The sequence below is a fragment of the Anoplopoma fimbria genome, chromosome 2 (genome assembly GCF_027596085.1).
Source record: "Anoplopoma fimbria isolate UVic2021 breed Golden Eagle Sablefish chromosome 2, Afim_UVic_2022, whole genome shotgun sequence".
NCBI classification, from domain to species: domain Eukaryota; kingdom Metazoa; phylum Chordata; class Actinopteri; order Perciformes; family Anoplopomatidae; genus Anoplopoma; species Anoplopoma fimbria.
The window spans coordinates 18,994,790-19,014,121 of record NC_072450.1 but is presented as its reverse complement, the minus strand read 5'-3'; the positions used below and the strand labels follow the sequence as shown (position 1 = coordinate 19,014,121).

Sequence of the window (19,332 nt, the reverse complement as noted above, 5' to 3'; positions counted from 1 at the left end):
AGGAGAGCAGCTGATAATAGATGACACTCAACCCCCTGACATTTAGATTAGGCGGCTGCAGAATGGAGCTGCCTGTTGGTGCCATATATTTATCAACTGTATTCATATTTGTGTGTTTGTGCATCATTTTTTAACATCTGTGTTGGACTTCTGTGTGAAAGCTACTTTTGGATAATCATGCAAAAGGTAGCAAAACTAAATCCTGTGTCTAGGTGACATAGAAAACTACTCTGCCTTCTGTCAATTCAGCCTGCAGCTAGTTTATGGCTGACTTCTGACATTTGAAAAATGGGACACATGTACATACTGAGGATCATGTTTAAGATTTAATGCAGTTCATCATACATGATTTCACCTCAGCTGACTATAAAATGTGAAGCTGAAAGAATTTCATGATAAGGCTAAAGATGGATTTCTGCTTTGCAAATAAACATTCAGCATTTGAGGGTACATTTTTTCCTCTTCACTTACACAGTTTAAGTCATGTGGTTTCGGTTTTGACCACTAAAAATCACCCTTTCCTAGAGGAACAACTTGATGAAATAAAAGTTCAACTGCTGAGTGATTTTACTGCAAATGCTTTCTTTGTATTATTGACTACGTTGCTGTTAAAAATAACACAAATACAGTCACATATTTTTAATTTAAAAAAAACTATGATAATGACACCTTTGTATTGTAGACGAATAGACAAATGTAATCACCTGCATTGTGAAAACAATCTGGAACAATGTGGAACTCACCAAATGTAATACATATGATCCGTGACTTGCACTAGTTAGAAATACATAATGATTAACTCACCTCCATGGGAATATTCCAGGCCATGTAGACATGGCTTTTAAACTCATCCATCCACACTTCTGCAACTCTGAGGGCGTTTCGCCGCACGTGAGACGTCAGATCCTCTGTGTAGGGTTTGTGAGCACGCTCTATGTGGGCAATGCGAGCACAAGGAAGGACCTCAACACTGCCGCCACACTGCCACACCTGGTTTTATACATTACAAATACAAAGAAAAGGTATTTGTTATTCATCTATTAGCAATAAATCTGCTTTAGGAAACCACCAAAGGCTGCACAGATGTTGCGACGACATACTTTTGCACCTGATGTTCATTCTAACTAGAAATAAGGAGCACTGAAATAATATTTGAAGAAGTTTTTTTTTTTTTTTTTATATTGTTTTTATTCTCAGAAGCACAAAGAATGCAATAATACAATGTACATGTTTTTTAAAAATTTTCACACTACCACCACAGATCACACTACCTCGATACAGACAGTACACTACAATATTAATAACTCAAGGAGTCCAGGCAAAGTTAACAAATTACAGGATGGTAAATGAAGAAAAACAGAGACTAAGTTATGAGTAAAAAATTTAAAATAAAATTAAAATGATACCAATAATAATAATTAAAATATGAAAAAGACAAAATGGAAAAGGAGAGTCCAAGGGAAACGGAAAAGGTTATGAATCTAAAGAGAGAGTCTTCAATTTGTCAAAGTATTGTATGATCGGACCCCAAGTGGATTTGAATGTCTCAGGATGACCCCGCAGCGAGAATTTAATTTTCTCCAATTGTAAAAAGAACACCAAATCCTTCAACCACATAGAACAATTTGGGGAATGATGAGACTTCCAATCCATTAAGATTCTTCTTCGTGCCAAAAGGGTTGAGAAAGCAATTATGTTTTTGTGTTTATTTATTAAAGTTTTATCTCCGTCGCCCTGAACACCAAAGATGCACATCCAGGCGCTGGGTAGGAGATTAAGACTGAGGGAGTCTGATAAGACTTTGAATATTTTGTCCCAGTAAGTTGTGAGTTGTGGACAGCTCCAAAACATGTGAGTAAGATCTGCTGGTGAATTATGGCATCTGTTGCAGCTATCTACCACATTAGAGTACATTTTCGAAAGTTTGGAGTTAGAGTAGTGCAGGCGATGCAGTACCTTGAGTTGTAGTAAGTTTAACTGTGCACACGATGAGCTTTTATTGACCCTTATAAGGGCCTGGTTCCAAAATGAATCTGATATGCTCGTGCCAAGTTCTTTTTCCCAATCCGCTTTGATTTTACCAATGTTAGTCTCAGTAATTGAGTTGAGGATTTGATATATTTGGGATATAAATCCTTTTACCTTTGGTTGGGTGTTCAGAATTTAGAGGTGAATTAGGAAAATTGGAGTTGTAAGATTTGGTAAAATGGCGCACTTGGAAATAGCGAAAAAAATGGGATTGAGGGATATTGTATCTTTCAAATATATCTCCGGAGCTTCCAAACACCCCATTGATGTATAATTGACCAATGTTGGAAATGCCATTTTTAAGCCATAGAGAGAATGCACAGTTTAGTCTGGGTGGGGGGAAGAGGTGATTCTCATGAATAGGAGTTAGAGTGGACAATTCTGTGAAGCCAAATTTTTTACGGAATTGTGCCAGAATGTTCAATGTTGCAATTACTATAGGGTTGGAACTATTTTCTTGGGGAGAAGGGTAGTCTAGAGGTTACCAATGCTAGAAGAGAGGAAGATGTACACGATTTAGCTTCATTTAGATACCAGCTTACTTGAGGATGCTTGATCCAGTATATTATTTTCTGTATATTTGCTGCCCAGTAGTAATATCTGAAATTAGGAAGAGAGTCCACCTTGAGATTGGTGTCTTTGTAGCATCACTTTACTTATCCTTGGTTGCTTATCAGTCCATAAAAATTCTGTAATATGCTTATCTAAGATAGTAAAAAAGAGCTTAGGCAAGAACACAGGCAGACATTGAAACAAATATAAGAAGCGTGGCAAAACACACATCTTAACAGAATTAACTCTGCCTGTGAGTGAAATACATATGGTTTTCCATCTATCAAAGTCTGTCTTCATCTTATTGATTAATGGAGAGAAGTTCCTATGATACAAGTTTTCGAATTTTCGAGTGATATAAATGCCCAGATATTTGAATTCAGAGTTACATAAACAAAACGGCAGTTGTATTTCTGGAGTCCTTATTGCTAAATTGTTTCAAGACGCACAGCTAGGACCTTCGCCAAAATGTTATAATCTGCATTTAGAAGAGATATAGGTCTATAAGATCCACATTCATTTGCATCTTTTCCAGGTTTTAACAATAGAGTAATTGATGCATTTGTCAGGGTTTGTGGCAGAGTACCTCTGGATAGCGAGTCATTAAACATATTAAGCAAGAGTGGGAATAGTTTATCTGAAAATGTCTTGAAAAATTCAATGGGGAAGCCGTCTGGCCCCATGTGCTCTGCCGCTTTGTATAGCTTTAATTGATCCCAGTACCTCACCCATACTCAATGGTTGGTCTAGTTTCTTTTCTTGGTCGTTATCAATATTTGGGAATATAAGGCCCTCAAGGAACTTTTCCATGTCTGTGTTGTTTGGCGGGTTTTCTGATTGATATAAGTTAGAGTAATAGTCTTTGAAGATATTATTAATTTCGGATGGAATTACTGTCACATCATTCGAGATGTTTTTAATTTGTGATATTTGCTGAGAGGTAGATTTAACTTTAAGTTGATGAGCTAGTAACCTTCCTGCTTTCTCACCATGTTCATAGTGAAGACCACAAGTTCGTAATAGTTGTTTTTCAATTTTACCTGTCGACAGTAAGTCATACTCCTTTTGCAGATTTAATCTTTGTTTTTGAAGTTCAGGAGACGGTATCGTTGAGTTTTGCAAATCTAAATCTCTGATTGATTTAATGAGTTGATCTTGTTTCTTCCTACGTAATTTATTTTCCAAAGAGGAAAAAGCTATAATTTCCCCCCTAATGACAACTTTAAGAGTCTCCCAAAGAAGAGAAGGGGATACATTATCTTTTTGGTTATTTATAAGAAACTCATCAATAACTCTATTTATCAGATCACAAAAGTTTTTATCCCCAAGCAGAAGGGAATCAAACCTCCATAGGGGACGGGGTTTTTGTAAAAGATTAAATGATAGATCTAAAATGACTGGGGCATGGTCAGATTATACTATTGCAGAGTATTCTGTGTTAGCCACTGAAGGAAGGAGAGTTTTATCGATAAAAAAATAATCTATTCGAGAGTAGGTCTGGTGGGTATGTGAATAGAAAAAAAAATCTTATCAGTAGGGTTCTTAAACCTCCAGGGATCAATACATCCAACCTGATCCATAAAAGCAAACAGACAAAAAGAAAAACCGTCCACTTATCACGGAATGAGTAGTGTACATACATGCAGGCCTATGTGCGCCTGCTTCTGGGACCATCTTTTGATGCCGTGACTTCTTTAACCGGTTATCCGTCGGTCGTAGAAGGCTTTTGCTTCTTCGGGGGTGTCGAAGTAGACGGATTCTCCTTCAAAGGTGACGCGCAGGCGGGCCGGGTGTAACAGTCCGAAGCGGACCCCTTTTCTGTACAGTTTCTGTTTAATGTCATTAAAAGCCGCTCTCTTTCTGGCAAGGGTCACACTCATGTCCTGGTAAACTCTCAAAGTCACATTATGGTACTTTAATTCGTGTTTCGTGGCCCACCGTAGTATTTTTTCTTTATCCGAGTAGTTGTGAAAGCACACAATAAAGGACCTGGACTTGGTGGATCCTCGTTCTAGAGGCCTGTAGTGATTGAGATGAGGCCTGTATAAGCATTGTCATGTCTTCTTTCATACTAGTACAGTGGTTTTCCAGCAGCGAGGCCAGTTGTTGTATTGTGACGGGCTCGCTTCCACCTTCGAGGGCTGGGTGACTTGTCTCACCTGAGGATGAGTCGGAGCCCGCCGCCATGTTAGCTAGCTTTCCAGATAGCGAAGTAGCCCGAGTTGTGTAAGTTTGTAATCCTCCTTGCTTATTTTTTTTCGGTGTCATTTCTTTAACCAGATGAGTTCGTAGCACGTTTGACAACTTGCTGTGCGGCAAAAGTTAAACACAAAGGAGGTCTTAAATTGGTCGGGAGCCTCTCCACGTGCGTCAACTCACTACATCCTCTAACCGGAAGTCCGAAGAAGTTTACTTTTGAAAGAAAGAAAATTACTTTTGCAGCCACTGAACTTGAATCTAATGAAAAGTTAAAAGAAAATTTTACTACTGACTTAACTTGATTTTTTTTCTGTATTCTAAAAAACCCTCATTCTTTTCCATTGTCTAGTTCTGGTTCCACTCTCAGACTCAGAAAAAAGTCAGAGGTTTCAGAGCATTTAGGAGGATCTCAGTGTAGTGGGCCACAATGGCATCACTTATAGGCGGCTTAAAGCACGTTTTGGCCAACAAGCAGAGCCCCTTTATCATCACCTCTGCAGCCTACTGTATCCTTGACTGTGAGGAAGGAGTCCCCTGTGGTGCAACGTTAATGTCCCAGTGCCCGAGCCCTTGATGACTAAAAGCCAGTGGCACTAACACCTCATATAATGAAGACCTCTGGGAGGCTCCAGACCCTGGTGCAGGGATCTCTGCAAGCTTTTCCTGAATGTGATTCATCCATCCAATGGTGACAATAAAAGACTCTCTCAATACGACTAAATGGAAATTTAGTAAATATATTTTGTGTGCATGCAATAACACTTTCTGTATTGTTTTTGCAGCATCATATGATGTTTATAGGTCTCAGATCACTCAAGTCTTTGTATACTAAATGCAACAAAAACGTGGAAAAAGGTGCAGTTGCCCTTTTCATGTTATTCATTTTTACAATTGTGTTTCCATATGTCCACCACACATTTCAAAACAGCATGTAATCAAGCATTAGATGTGTTGGATGTGGTTTTTAATGTAATTATTTTATGTATTCTTTAACAGCCTTAATTGCCCATATCAGTTAATAACATTTCAATATATTTTGTCATCTTTTGATTCGCATTTGTGCATCAGAAAGGATGTGAAATTCTGAGGTACAAATACTTTGTAGAGAACTATTTGAGAATCAAAGCTTGAAGGAAAATGAATTAGGAAATGAATTAAGCCGCACAATACTGCTGATTAGTATCTGAAGAATTTAAATGGTATCGCAAAGCAATTCAAAGACTCAGCAGAAGCAATGAAGATGTGCTCCTCTGTTTACATGCTCTCATTTGTATGGTGTCATCAAAGGAGATGTCACTACCAGAGTCTATGGATCCTCAGAAACCACTTGAATGTGCTGAGCTCAACATTAGTCCAGGCACCCGGAGTTTCAGTATGAATAAAGGTTCAAATCATCTGGCTGAGCTGCTCTGTGAGGACCAACTCATGTAGCTGACATCCTTCGTGTTTAAGTAAAAAGTGTAATTTCCATCAAAGAACCTGCTGCCAAAGAACATATACAATGTTTGGTGCAGATGAGCATCATTAAGGATGTTGTGACATGTAGATTCAGATTGGTACAGTAACACTTTCTGTGGCCACTGAACGGGCAGTCAAGCAGATGTGGCCATAACCTGTTGGTGTTTTGTCACTGATAGTTATTCAAGAGAAACTTAAAAAAAGGTGTTTTTCAGTTTCTTTTGCAACAGCAAACCCTGACCCTGCTGGAGGTACCACATTCAGAATACACAGCTAGTAATTAGCTGAGCACTATGTACATAATGATCCAACACACTATGGATTTACACGCATACACCTTGTTAACAGGCAGCAGGACAAGGCTGAACATGTGCAGTATTTCAACTGTGAGACTTCTCTGGGAGGCCATTGATTAAAATCCATCAATACCAAAACCCAGACTGTGAAGCTAGATGAGGACCATCATGTTTAATTCATTTTCCAAATTTTAAGATGGACAAATAATTGAGCTTGTCATCTCATCTGGGCCGATATGCTGTAAGTAATACAGAATTAAAGGCTTGTGTGGTCTTTAAATTCAATCGAATTTGGTTAGTTGTGGCAGCTGCCGTGGTGTCCTGGTGGTGACACTGAAACTCCAGATTACTGACTGATAATATTCTTGTTCGTATGCCGTTTCCAAAGGAAGATCAATAACATCATTTTAACACAGTTAAAATTGATGTTACAGCAATTACAACAAAGACACCTCAAGTCCAGCTAAGCTAACATACATATCAGCACACTGATCAATAAAATAGTTCCTGGTCCAAACCCTGGTTGCAACAGTAATTGATGCCGAGGACTTTATTTAACTGATTAGTCAATTGACAGAATATTGACCGCAACTTATTGATAATTGACTAACAATATTATTCATTTGTAAAGTAAAAAGGTCCAAAATATTGTTTGTTTAAGCTTCTGAGGATTTGCACCATGGGATATTTAAGTCTTGACCAAAATGGTTGACCAACTCACATTGCCATTCTTGGAGCGAAGCTGTCAGCTTGTAAAGAAAATTCGTAAATAATCTATTCCAGTCTTACTCCTCCGAACCCGAATAAACACATGATGATTTGTTGAAGCTGAAAAGAGCGCAGTGAAACATGGGAACAATTGTTCCATCACTTTCTAAAAGCCACAGTCAATTCAATCTTGAATGCAACATTGGCCCCCTAAAATAATTCTGCCTTCATTCTTCATTCAGTGTCAACTTTCCTATCAGACAATGAAACAAATGCCTCAGAATTATTGCCTGTGATGCCCCCTGCAGTTAACCACTAATTGTCTGCTGCCTATTCTCCAAATGAATCACAAGAAATGGGTCATTACTATCAACATACAGCAGAACTCTTACATTACTACGGAGGGCTGCATTGTTATTCCATTCAAAATGTAACAATTTTATACATTGGGATATTTCTAATAGTGCACTCCCCTTGCAACCCACCAGCTAATTTGCATGCATGACTCATACAATTTCTGTGCTGATGAAGCGGAAAGCACGGCTCACCAGCAACTGCAACAAAAACCACACAACACTTTACTCCAAGATGGTGGCACGATCTTGCATGAGAGATTTCACCTTCATGCTGTCAAAAAGTTAAAATGCTAAAACTTCTCACACTTGGTCTACATCATTTAGGAGTAGTATCATACTTCAACCCCCTGCGATACAAACAAATCCAATCACCAATCCATCACTTTTGGTCTACTTTGTGTTATTAAAAGTCAGGTCCTCACTCCACCCAGTCTCCCTGACTCCACAATGACGGAACAATCTCAGTCAGGACTGCACAACCACTCCCTTCCCTTGTAAACTTAACAGCTCATCTCCTCAAGAAATGCCTCACGTCGCCTGCTCCCACTTGTATCACACCCCCTTTTGTGCCACATCCTCCTGCAAATATGCTCCTGTCTAAATCTGATCTCGCTGCTCTGCCTCTAATTTATTTTTCTTGCAAAGAAGGTCTCACATTACAGCAGTGTTTGCTCAGATCTATTATCAGGGCACCATCAGTCTGAGCCTAAGCTAATTTGTTTTACTGCTGCACTCATCATAATTTGCTTTTGATAAGAGCTAGAGCTAACTACCTTTAATGTTAAAGTAATGCAAGTGGAAGTGCTTTATTCATTTTTCTGTCTACAGTGGTGCCAGTTACCAAGCAGGGCGTCTAGAGGCTTAACGTGGATTTTGATGGGAGTTCGCAAATTTTTTGAGGACATGAAGCATAGTAATGATGCTGTTTTATGGTGCAGCAATATGAGCATTTAAATTACAAAAAATACAATCTCCAGCTTAATGGTTAGATTGTCAATATACTTAATAATTTCATGAACTTTTTGCAACCTTGTTTGTGTATGGTTCACGCTTTAAAGTAGTCTACACAAAATCTATCTTTAGACCGTCAAACGCTTACCCCCTACAGGCTTGAAAGGCAGCTGTAACATGTTTATTTTTTCTTCTTCACAAAGAACAGAAGCAGCTTTAAGTCGTGTCAGTTGCAATGGATTCCTACATTTTCATGGCCAAAAAAAGGATCAAGGCATCCATAAAATGTCTCAAACCACATTTCTCTGCCGCTCATGCATGTCCCCAGTATTGTAAGACTGGCTAAACACAAAGCTTCTCTGGCTATTTCCAACAGGAACGGTGCATTTGCACATTTTACACTAATGTGAGGCTACCCAATTATCCCTATGCTCGATTATTATGGAGAGACTATTGCCATGTCATAGCTTAGCAACTGTAACTAGGCACAGCAAGTGTGTGAAGCTTTGGAATTCTCCACATGTTGAAGTAGTGTGCATAGGGCTGAGTGGTAAGAGCCATTATTGCTCATCAAAACATTGCTCATTACATTGTAAGAAATGGAGTGTGTAAGCTACAAATGTTAGCATGCCCGGCTAACTATCTTACTACCTACAGTAGTAACCTTGTGTTACTTCCAAGGAAAAAGTGAGCATATGATAAGCTAATTACATGTAATGATTGTGAGGATGGACGTTTACGTTTTGGACAGTGGGGGTTCAGAACCAACACATCCACAGTGTGGAGCCGGTCCTGGAGTTTAAGCTCATGTTAGTGGCTCTGTTACGCTTTTTAAAAAATATGCCAGACCAACCTAGCAACCTGGCAATACAAGAACAATGCAGCTCCTTTATTTCCATGTCTTCTATGTGGATCATCAGCTGGTGAGGATGCTGATTTTGTATCTGAGACATGTAGCTTTAACCTCAGTCTGATGTCAGTAAGTACATTACTAACGGTAGTTTTCATTTTACAACAAGTCAGCTGAAAACTGACAACCAACCCACAGCGATATCAAAGAAGTTGACAGGTGTAGCAACAGTAACTAAGGGGAGTGGAGCTTATTGAATTGTTACCCCCTCATTATCATTAATAAAAAAGAAACCCCATTATAACCTTGTTACAGAAATAAACCCTTACATTATCAAGTTACAGTGATTTACCAAAATTTTGTCTAATTATAATCTGCTCAGTACCTGAAATTCTTTCATTAATAATCTGTTACTACTGAGTGCTGCTCTCACAAATGCATTCCTGAAAAGTATTTTACAGTCCCTATACACAATTAATAGTAAGAGAAGTACAATATATATTAGTTTCCAGTCCTTCTCTGAGAGATGTTACGTCTGAAGGCTGGTGAGCAAACTCGACACCAGAGGATTGAAAAAAGGGGATATGGTCTCGTATGAAGCTGGGCGTACTGATATCTTGAGAACCACGAGTTCCTGCATCAGTCATGCCATGAGTCATCACTGCAAGCTAGATGTGGGAATATGATGAGGTAGGTTGCATTTTCATAATAAACATCGTGGCCCTTAATAAAATCTGACTGACATTTGAATACCACTAGATGTAAGGATATGATAGAAGCACAGCATCATTCTTTCTTTCTATTTTTTTTAGCAGGATACCACAAAGAAAAAGACAAAGAAGAGGTTCAGTTTTTTCTAACAGTCTGCTCAGTTATTACATCTAAAACCAAGTCAGTATCTTTGGGATGAGACAGTGTAAAATAGACATTAAATACAGAAATCTAATGAAACATGGCTTTCAAACTGGAGTATAAGAATTCTATTAATATATGACCAAAACTTCCTTTGATAATTTTAGTAAGAAACATGTATAGCAATGATGTTAAAAGCATCCTCATGTTGAATTGTTTCCCACTTTGTTGATGATAATTGTCAAACTTGAAAAGAAACTCAACAGAAAAAGAAAGACAAATTTCTGCAGCCTCCTGACAGGATGAGAAGCACCTCAGGAACTTTTTGCACCATATATTCCTGTGATTTATGCTGTTTTAGGAATTTTCATTTTTCATTTCATACCTGTCTGTGAATCTGAACTGTATCTCTCTGCTTTCACTTCCCTGCACCGCCTCTCCTGTCCCCCCAGAAACCCTAACTGGCTTTAAAAAACACCCTAATACTTCCCACTACATTTATTTCACATTTCCTCAGTATTTTTTGATGACAAAACCCTTCACATCAAAGCACAGACTTACTTTAAGGTAAAGCTGAGCTTCCTCTTTTGCTGCCCAGAGCTCATTGTAGCATTGCAGACAATTGCCGTGGAGTTTCCACTGTAAGTTTATCAACCCGCTCTGTCTGCTGTCTGAAAAGGAGGAGTACATTTCCCATCCTCCCAACAGAACCAGTTACAGGCAATCCTAAAACAACTTGTAGAGGAAGAAAGACACAATAGGTTTCTAGTGCTCTCCTTTAGCTTCCGGAAAAACACACAGATAGGATGTACAGAGTTACACAGGTGATGTAACTTGACAACATCTTTTTCCGAGTCATTTCCAATCATGTGCTGACAATTTTACATTCTGATTGAATAATACTAAGTAACAGCAAACTGGTCCAAGCCACCTAAAATAATCATCAGACAATTCATTAAGTCTATTCAAACTTTCATCTTCCTACACTGTTAATGTCCTGCAAGACCACTCTGTGCAACAAAGCACAAAACCAGCAGACATATGAACTGTTTCTGTCCACATTACTCTCACTAACAGTTATATTTTACATCTGATGTTCAAAAACCTGCAAACACAAAATTGCAACAAAAAAAAAAAAAGAAATCACTGGTTTTCTAGTTTCTTAAATATGAAGATTTGCTGCTTTACTTTGTCTTATATGGTGGTAAACTGAATGACTGATATAGCAACTGATGCACTGTGGGTTGGACTAAATACAAAAAACTAATTTCATTCATGTCTATTGTATTTGAGTGGAGGCAGTGTCTGAGACCGATATCTCAAAACCAGGACCAATTAAACCAAAACTATTAACATGGCTCAGTACTTCTAGGAGTAAGTGAGAAGACATGTTCTTTTGTTCTGTAAATTTGCAACTAACCCTCTAGATCCCCAAATATCCCAATGCTGATTGTTAATTTGACATGGGAAATGAAGCTAGGCTGCCCTTTTTGAGGGTAAATGATCTACATGGCCATCCACCATCCTTTTTTATTTTTCTGCCCCTCACTCGGCTCTGAACGTTGTCCTTGAACATAAATCGCTAATGAAGAATAAATGCATATAAATGTAATTTGTAGGAGACAGAGCTGCAGTGATCCATGCAGAAAGTCATGTGTCATAGCCTTGAAAAAAAAAAAAAAAAAAAAAAAAAAAAAAATATATATATATATATATATATATATAGAAGATAGAGAAAAATATTTGTATATATATATTGTTCTTTTAATTGATAGTGACTAGACAGACTGCTATATATATATATATATATATATATATATATATATATATATATATATATATATATAGAGCAACTTAATTCTCTGCTCAGGTAGACATTACTCTAATATATCTTTACATAGCCAATAGTTGTTTGCTGCTATATTTATGTTCAGAATGTTAAATACAGCTCCTTTAACAAAGCCAACTGAGTTTGGTCTAAAAGATAATAGAAGTTGTTTTGATCTGGCGGTCTATAACAAGCTGGGCCACACAGCCTCTTTCTTAAAGTGGTTTAAGTCAGATCTCTCATTAAACCTTGTCTATAAACACAAACACCATCTCCTTTGTGGTTCCTTTCTTTCCCTAATAGCTGTATAGTTTTCTATTTCTATCTCAGCATCAACAAAGGAGCTATTGAGCCATGTTTCAAAAAACCTTTCACCCCAACCATGTTTGTGCTAAAAATTAGTCAAATATCAGTCCACTGCATAGTCTTTTTCGTAAAAAAGACTATGCAGTGGACTGATTCTAGCTGCAGAAGAAACACTATAAAGAATTTAATTCTGCAGTGACAAGTCTCTCTTGGCACGTATGTACTGGGAAAACACCAGCAGTTGTAACCACTTGAGAGCTGGTTATTACCAAATATTAAAAAGCTAGCAGTCTGCACACCAACAAGCAGTTTTGCTGTCTTGTCGTGAAACTGAACCAACAGAGTAATATCTTTTTGACAAGGGGCTTGATTTATTTTTCAATCTTAGCAGCTTCCTTCCTCCTCACAAGTGTTATCATCAGCACAAAGAAGTGTGAAAGTGAGACAAACAGTCAAACAGGTTATACACAACTTCTGCACACAGAATAACACCTTTGGGGGTGAAACATTTCACACAATCATCAAACAAGTCTTCTGTCACAATAACCTTTATAAGCTCCGTTCTGTATACATAACACCATGAGATCATTTTTCAATAAAGCATCTATAAAAACATTAGATTTTGCTCATGATTATAAAGAATCCAATTTGATGCTAAACTTTCATACTTGAACTTAAATATTGTAGTTACTTGGATCTTTGCGAGTTTTGCAGTGTATGCCACCTTCTGCTAGATGTTTATGTGAGGGGATAAATATGTAAATCGAGGCATATCCACTTTAGTATTACAAAGCAATAAATATAACTGTATGCAGGGTAGAATGAGACCATGAATAATAAGTCATGGAAATGGCTAAAGAGAGATTGCCAACTGATAAATTCAGAGATACTGGACCAAAAGCACAGAAAGAAATGTGAAAACGAAATAGTGGTTAACATTGCACAAAGCCAATACTGCGCACAAAAACTGATCCAGCAGGTTTTCCATCAAACATATCTGTCAAATCTGATCCATCCTCTCCATGGAGATCCATGTTCAAGCTTCAGTATTTACTCAGTGGTACTGAATCTGCCATCTAGAGGGTTTCTTAAAAAACACACTGTGTCACACTGTGTTCACCCTCGGCTGGTCCTCCAATATCACTCAGATATCACTTCAATATCTCTTAGATATCACTCCAATATCACTCTAATATCACTCCCCTCCTGCCCATGGCAATCAGTCTGTAAAGGGACAACATCAACTCCATCTTTAAATAAATCAATCAACTACAGAACTGTTCTACAACAGTAGGGTTCAATAGTTCATGGTTTTAAATTAAGTTAAAGAAGCCAAAATGAAAATTAGCTGGTATAGTGAAATATAAAAACAGTATGAGAGACTTATGAAATATTATGTAATATATTTGATACAATCTATTATATAATATCTAGATATATTTAAGTCTCTTTAGTCACACTTCAGTAATGTTCTCATGATAACGTTTATTGGTGCTTAGCGACACTGTGGTTAACTATGATCATTATGTTGCTGTAATACAGTAATAATGTCAAGATTTATTTGCATAGCACTTTTAAGAAACAAAGGTTAATAATGTGCTTTAAAAGCAGCACAAACAAAGGTCAGCAATGTACTCTGGAGCGCTGCCATGTAAAGCCTTGTAGGTGATTAAAACAATTTTAAAATCAATTGTAAAGCAAATGAGCCAGAATAATGAAGCTCATCAGAGCTAGAGGTGAGTGGACTGCTGTTTGTTAAAAGTCTGGCAGCTCATAGCTATTAACTGTTAATATGTCTCTTATATAAATAATTATTCTTTACACTACATTATAGGAAATATTCTTATATTATTTCAAGTGTTCTTCTAGTCACTGTGAACCATTGTCATTGATAGAATTTAACGTTGGTTCTAATAGCATTACTGTATTTAACTATGCTGATTTTATGTTGCATGAAGCAGTGGTATTTCTTCTAATTATACTAGAGGGCTACATTACCATTTGCATTACCTCTGTCGGACAAAAGACTTTCTCATTGATTGTTCTGTTGGTGTGAGATTACGCAGCAGGGTTCAATAGATTTTCAGCAGCAAACTGGTCATTAAACTCTCTGCTCTTCTACAATTACAGTCTCTGTGTCATTATTGTACAACTTCTGGACCGTGTACTGTGTGATTACACAGAACTCTGAATCTTTTATACCTTTCAAATAATGGAAAAAGGCAAAACAGCACATTTTTAAGCAACTTTAGGATTTTTATGTTCATGTATACATCAACATTTACTCATGGTTACTGTTAATGCTGAGTGAACATCATCTGTTTCCTTCACTTGAAATGTGAAGGAAACTTAATGCTGAGTTTAAAGTTTAAATCCTGGTTTAAAAAACCAACACAGATATAGATTTAGCATATTTAGATATCAAAATATTCATCATGTTTTACCACTTCTGTGAGGTTTTCAATCTGAGCTAATAAATATGTACATTTTGGGTTTAAGCCCTCAATCGTACTATATACATACCTCATACACATATAAAATATTTTTATCAAATTTCAAAATGTTGCTCAGAGCAATATCATCAACTTTTAAAGTGTGGATGAAGTAATTGAATTATGAAAATTATTTTTAATTGGTAGTTGTTTCATCTTTCAAGCTGCCAAAGTCTGATTGATGACAATACTGTATTCTTAAGTATTATAGCAGAATAATGTGTCACTGTAAAGACCCGGTCTATTATTTATTCTATGTGTTATCTGTGCTTTTTTACATTGCTACTAAAATGTGCATACAAATAATAATACATGAATACGAATTGCATGCTGAATATTAGGGTGAAATCTAACGTGTAAATCATTATTATGACAGTAATGGTGTTCTATTGCCACTTCAATAAATACTGTGCACAAAGCCCATCTCATAATTGTTTTCTAAAGCCCTCAATGGTCCTCATTTCTCAACTCAACCTTCCTGGTACTGGTTGAGAGTGATGATGTCTGCTTTAGTGTTTGTGTGATGCACTGTTCCATGCTGTGCTCCACTGGCAAAACACCCAGTATTCACAGGTGTTTTGGGAGATCATTTGTATTATCATTCTGTTTCAGGGTCCTGTCCAATTGGCTTTCTGTTCCACCATACAGTCTAACTTGAGTGATTGCTTCACAAAACTATATCTTATGCTTTCTGCACATCCATCTCCAAAAACAAAAAAAATCAACACACTGTGACTTGAAGCTCAAACAGACAGTTGGTGCTGTAACTCTGGATGTGTTTTATAGTGGACAAGGACCAAGCTTCCCAGGATTATCTTTCATCAATTTATTGCCACAGATGGCATCATCATAAATTCCCTGCATTCGCAAGGTCTCTCTTGAATAAATGCTCAGGACTAAAACCAGAAGAAAAGCTATTGGAAGTGCAACACATAGACTCTGGTCAGAAGAAGAATACGACAGCTGATTTATGTGATGTGCTCACTAACGCTGCCGCCATTTCTGCGGTGGTAGAGTCAAAAAATGCATTGACTGTCAGTGAAACCTCAGATATTTGGGTTGATCACGGTTTACAACAGTCCCCTATCATACAGATTTGAAGGTGATAGTTTTCAAAGTCTCAAATCAGTTGGTTGTGTTTTGTCCAATGTCCACATCTCAAATTCTACATTCATACACATCTACTCACATAAGAATATATGACATGGCAATTTATAAAGCACTGGTACACTGTGTTGATGTGTACCCTTCAAAATAAAAGTCTGCTTACTTGACATCAGATTTTACAGGGATTTCTAAAGCTGAGGGGGGTAACACAGACTCAGTGCTTTTAAAAGCTTAAATTAACTCTGTTGGGCCCGGGGCGGTTCGGAAATCAAAAAAAAAGGAATGCCTGTCGGGTTCAGTTACTCCTCTCTTGGACTCTCTTGGACTCTTGGTTTGGTAACAGAAATTTGGTCTTGAGCCATTAATGCATATGAGGATGTAAACAACACAAGGACACATCAAATAAATGTATCATTTGAGACATAATGCCTCATCAGAATGAACATTTTTCATCATGATAGAAATATTCAGCTTCCACTTTGTGACCAAATGTGAACAGAGAGCAGCGGTTCATTTCACCCTAAAATTACCCAGGACATCCCTTTCAAGCCTCAGCCAAAGCCTGTAGCTGTTGGCCTGGTTTTGCATGTGTCTCTGAGGATCCGTCAGCAGCCAGTCTGCGTGCTGGCAGGTGGTCTGGAGGCATGACCAATACGCTGCAGACAGACAGACCATGCTGGGGCTCTATGGGACTGCTAATCTGGGGCCAAGCCAAGGTCCACCAGCCTTGTGCTTTAGCTCTCAGCTCACTGTGTCACCCTCTGTTTCAAAAGCGTTATTGAACTCTAAACTACATTAACCTCCAGGCAAGGGCAAGTTCCTTCAGTCAAACACAAGCAAGCAAGTAAACAACATGTAGTGTTACAATGAACTCAAACTACAGAGCAATGAAGCACAGTGATTAATCAAACTGTTTATACATAGGGATAGGACCCTGGTTTATAATATATGCGATAAAATCATCAACGTGTCCAGCTATAAAGCAATTATTATTATCAGGCCCAGGAATTCTAAAAGCATGTAATTTCTGGAGGAAAATGACTTATGGGACTAATCGCCCCTTTTTTTTTTCACTGATGATTGCATCTCTGTCATTAGCAAGGATGGCTCTTTTCACATTCAGAGTCCTGTCATAAGCTTGTCTCCATATCTTTCTCACAGTGCAATCTAGTCAGGGTGGAGCTGAGGAGGAATTGTCCCTCGCTTATTGCTGTTATTGAACAGGCTGATAGCTGCATTAATGTATGCTATCATTATGTTTCCCTGTGGAGGGCAGTTCTTTTTCTGGCCCATCTGCTTGCGGTACCGCTCAACTTAACACTACATCACACCAATTGATTTTCACCCAAGTCAGCGCTGGTGATGGTGTACAAATTTAGTATAGTACTGTGAGATGAATGCAATACTAGTACGTACACAGTGCGTCTATGTGCTCTGAACAATGTCGTCGCCCTCTTCACACATCACCGCTGACGGTAACAATGACTTTGAGTCCTACAACTCTCACGTGTGCTTCAGTGGGAACACCAGGGGATGAAGGTGATCAGTCAGTTCATTTGTAGTGATTTGTTAAATGCTTATTTCCTCCACTGTGTTGTTCCTGTCAAACCATGTAAGTATTGTTAATCATTTAGTTACCCTGTTAAGTGATATTCAATATTTGTCTTATTGTCAACAAATCCCACAAAGAGAACAAAATAAACAATTAATTGATCCTAGTCACAAATATTGTCTCTGGAGCCAAAGCCTGACATAGACGTTCTCAATTTAGGTCAACAGAAATAATTCAAATACACATATTTTAGGGAATTTTACTCCTGGCAGTGTGGAGAGGGCTTTGACAAGAAGAAAAAAAAGTTTTTTTTACAGAAAATGTTATTAAAATGTTTTCTGAATTAACATAATCCATCCATTATCTGTGGCTGCATATCCTTTACAAGGTTGCAGGGCGTTGAAGCCGGGGAGAGACTGTGTACATTCTGGACAGGATGCCAGTCAATCACAGGGCTAGAGACACCTAGAGACAGACAACCTTTTAAACATTCACAACTAGAGGCAATTAAAATTCAACAATCAACCTGACCTGCATGATTTTGGACTGTGGGAGGAAGCTGGAGAAGGGGAGAACATGGGTACTCCACAAAGAAGAGCTCAAAAAATTGTCCCAAACAATTGCACTATTTACTGCTGTTTGAGTAACGCCTGCTAAAGACTGCAGTGCTCAGATGTTTTAAGAATGAAACTATATATTTGTAAGGTTCAAAGTACTGCTGATGAAGAAGCTTTAGAACGGCTGCTAAATGGACCTTGAGGTTACATTGTTTTGTCTCAGATAAATATTTGCTTTTGTCTTCAGAAGAAACCAATTGGCTGAGTGTCACTGTTGGCTGGACATCCTTCATTCTTTAAAGCTCTACTTCTCATCTCCTAACTAACTGTCTCCATTTTTTAAATGCACAGACCACATCGCTTGTTGCCAAATGACACTTTTTCAATGAGCTCAGTATAAAGAAGACAATGGGGCTCTCGGTGACCTTGCTCTCAACAGCCATTAAGTGTCATTATCATAGTTAATTTCCCACACATTACCTGGATGAACAATGGCCCATGGACTCTGGGTGATATTATTACTCACCCTGATGCCCAGCTCCACATTTTCTCCCCCGTACACCTCCATCCCTTCATCCAGCAAACCAATTTCCTCGAAGTACAGCCTATCCACCACGAAGCAGCCAATCAGGGCCGGGCTCCTGGGAGGATAAAAGATTATCGAGATCAGTTTTGTTTGTCTTTTGCAGTTTTTTAAGTTTGCTTGGCACAGTTGCTATAGTAACGGCAAGGAAAAGAAGAAAAATGTGACCTTGAAAACATATAACTATATAATATATAATTATTCATGAATGCTACACAAATTACCCTTTTAGCAGGGTTGACATTTGTTTCTTAAGACTAGATTGAAGCCTAGTATATAGCAAGACCATGTATGGTCAGTGTGCTACATTGTGGCCAAATATTACAGAGCCAGATGGTTGTCATGGCTATGATGTGAATTCCTGTAAATGTAATGCTCATGTGCAATTTTCTGCAGTGGTTCTTGGAATATTTGTTCTGAAAGTGTAATGAAGTAGCATATCACATGACATAGTTAAGCTATGTTTGAGTGAAATCATTTAAAACTGCTATAAAGGTGCAAATAGTGATTCAGGAGAAAGCTTATTGAAACTCAACACCCAAACAGATAACCCCTTCAGATTGCCTTTAAAATGCCTTTATGTTAATACATCCATGGTTTTTAGTCGTGTGCAGGAACGCCAACACCCCCTGTTGCTGATTGGCTGGAATAGTGTTG

At 38.0% G+C, this 19,332-nt stretch overlaps 1 protein-coding gene across 1 annotated transcript in view; it reads right to left on the bottom strand.

Moving 5' to 3' along the window:
- Positions 1-19,332, bottom strand: part of galnt18b (UDP-N-acetyl-alpha-D-galactosamine:polypeptide N-acetylgalactosaminyltransferase 18b) — a 69,228-nt gene that overhangs the window by 11,598 nt on the left and 38,298 nt on the right. The window contains exons 6-7 of the mRNA XM_054615139.1: positions 18,619-18,733; positions 805-990 (exon numbers count right to left, since the gene is read on the bottom strand). Coding sequence (XP_054471114.1) covers positions 805-990; positions 18,619-18,733 — 301 coding nt within the window. The remainder of the gene's footprint in view (positions 1-804; positions 991-18,618; positions 18,734-19,332) is intronic.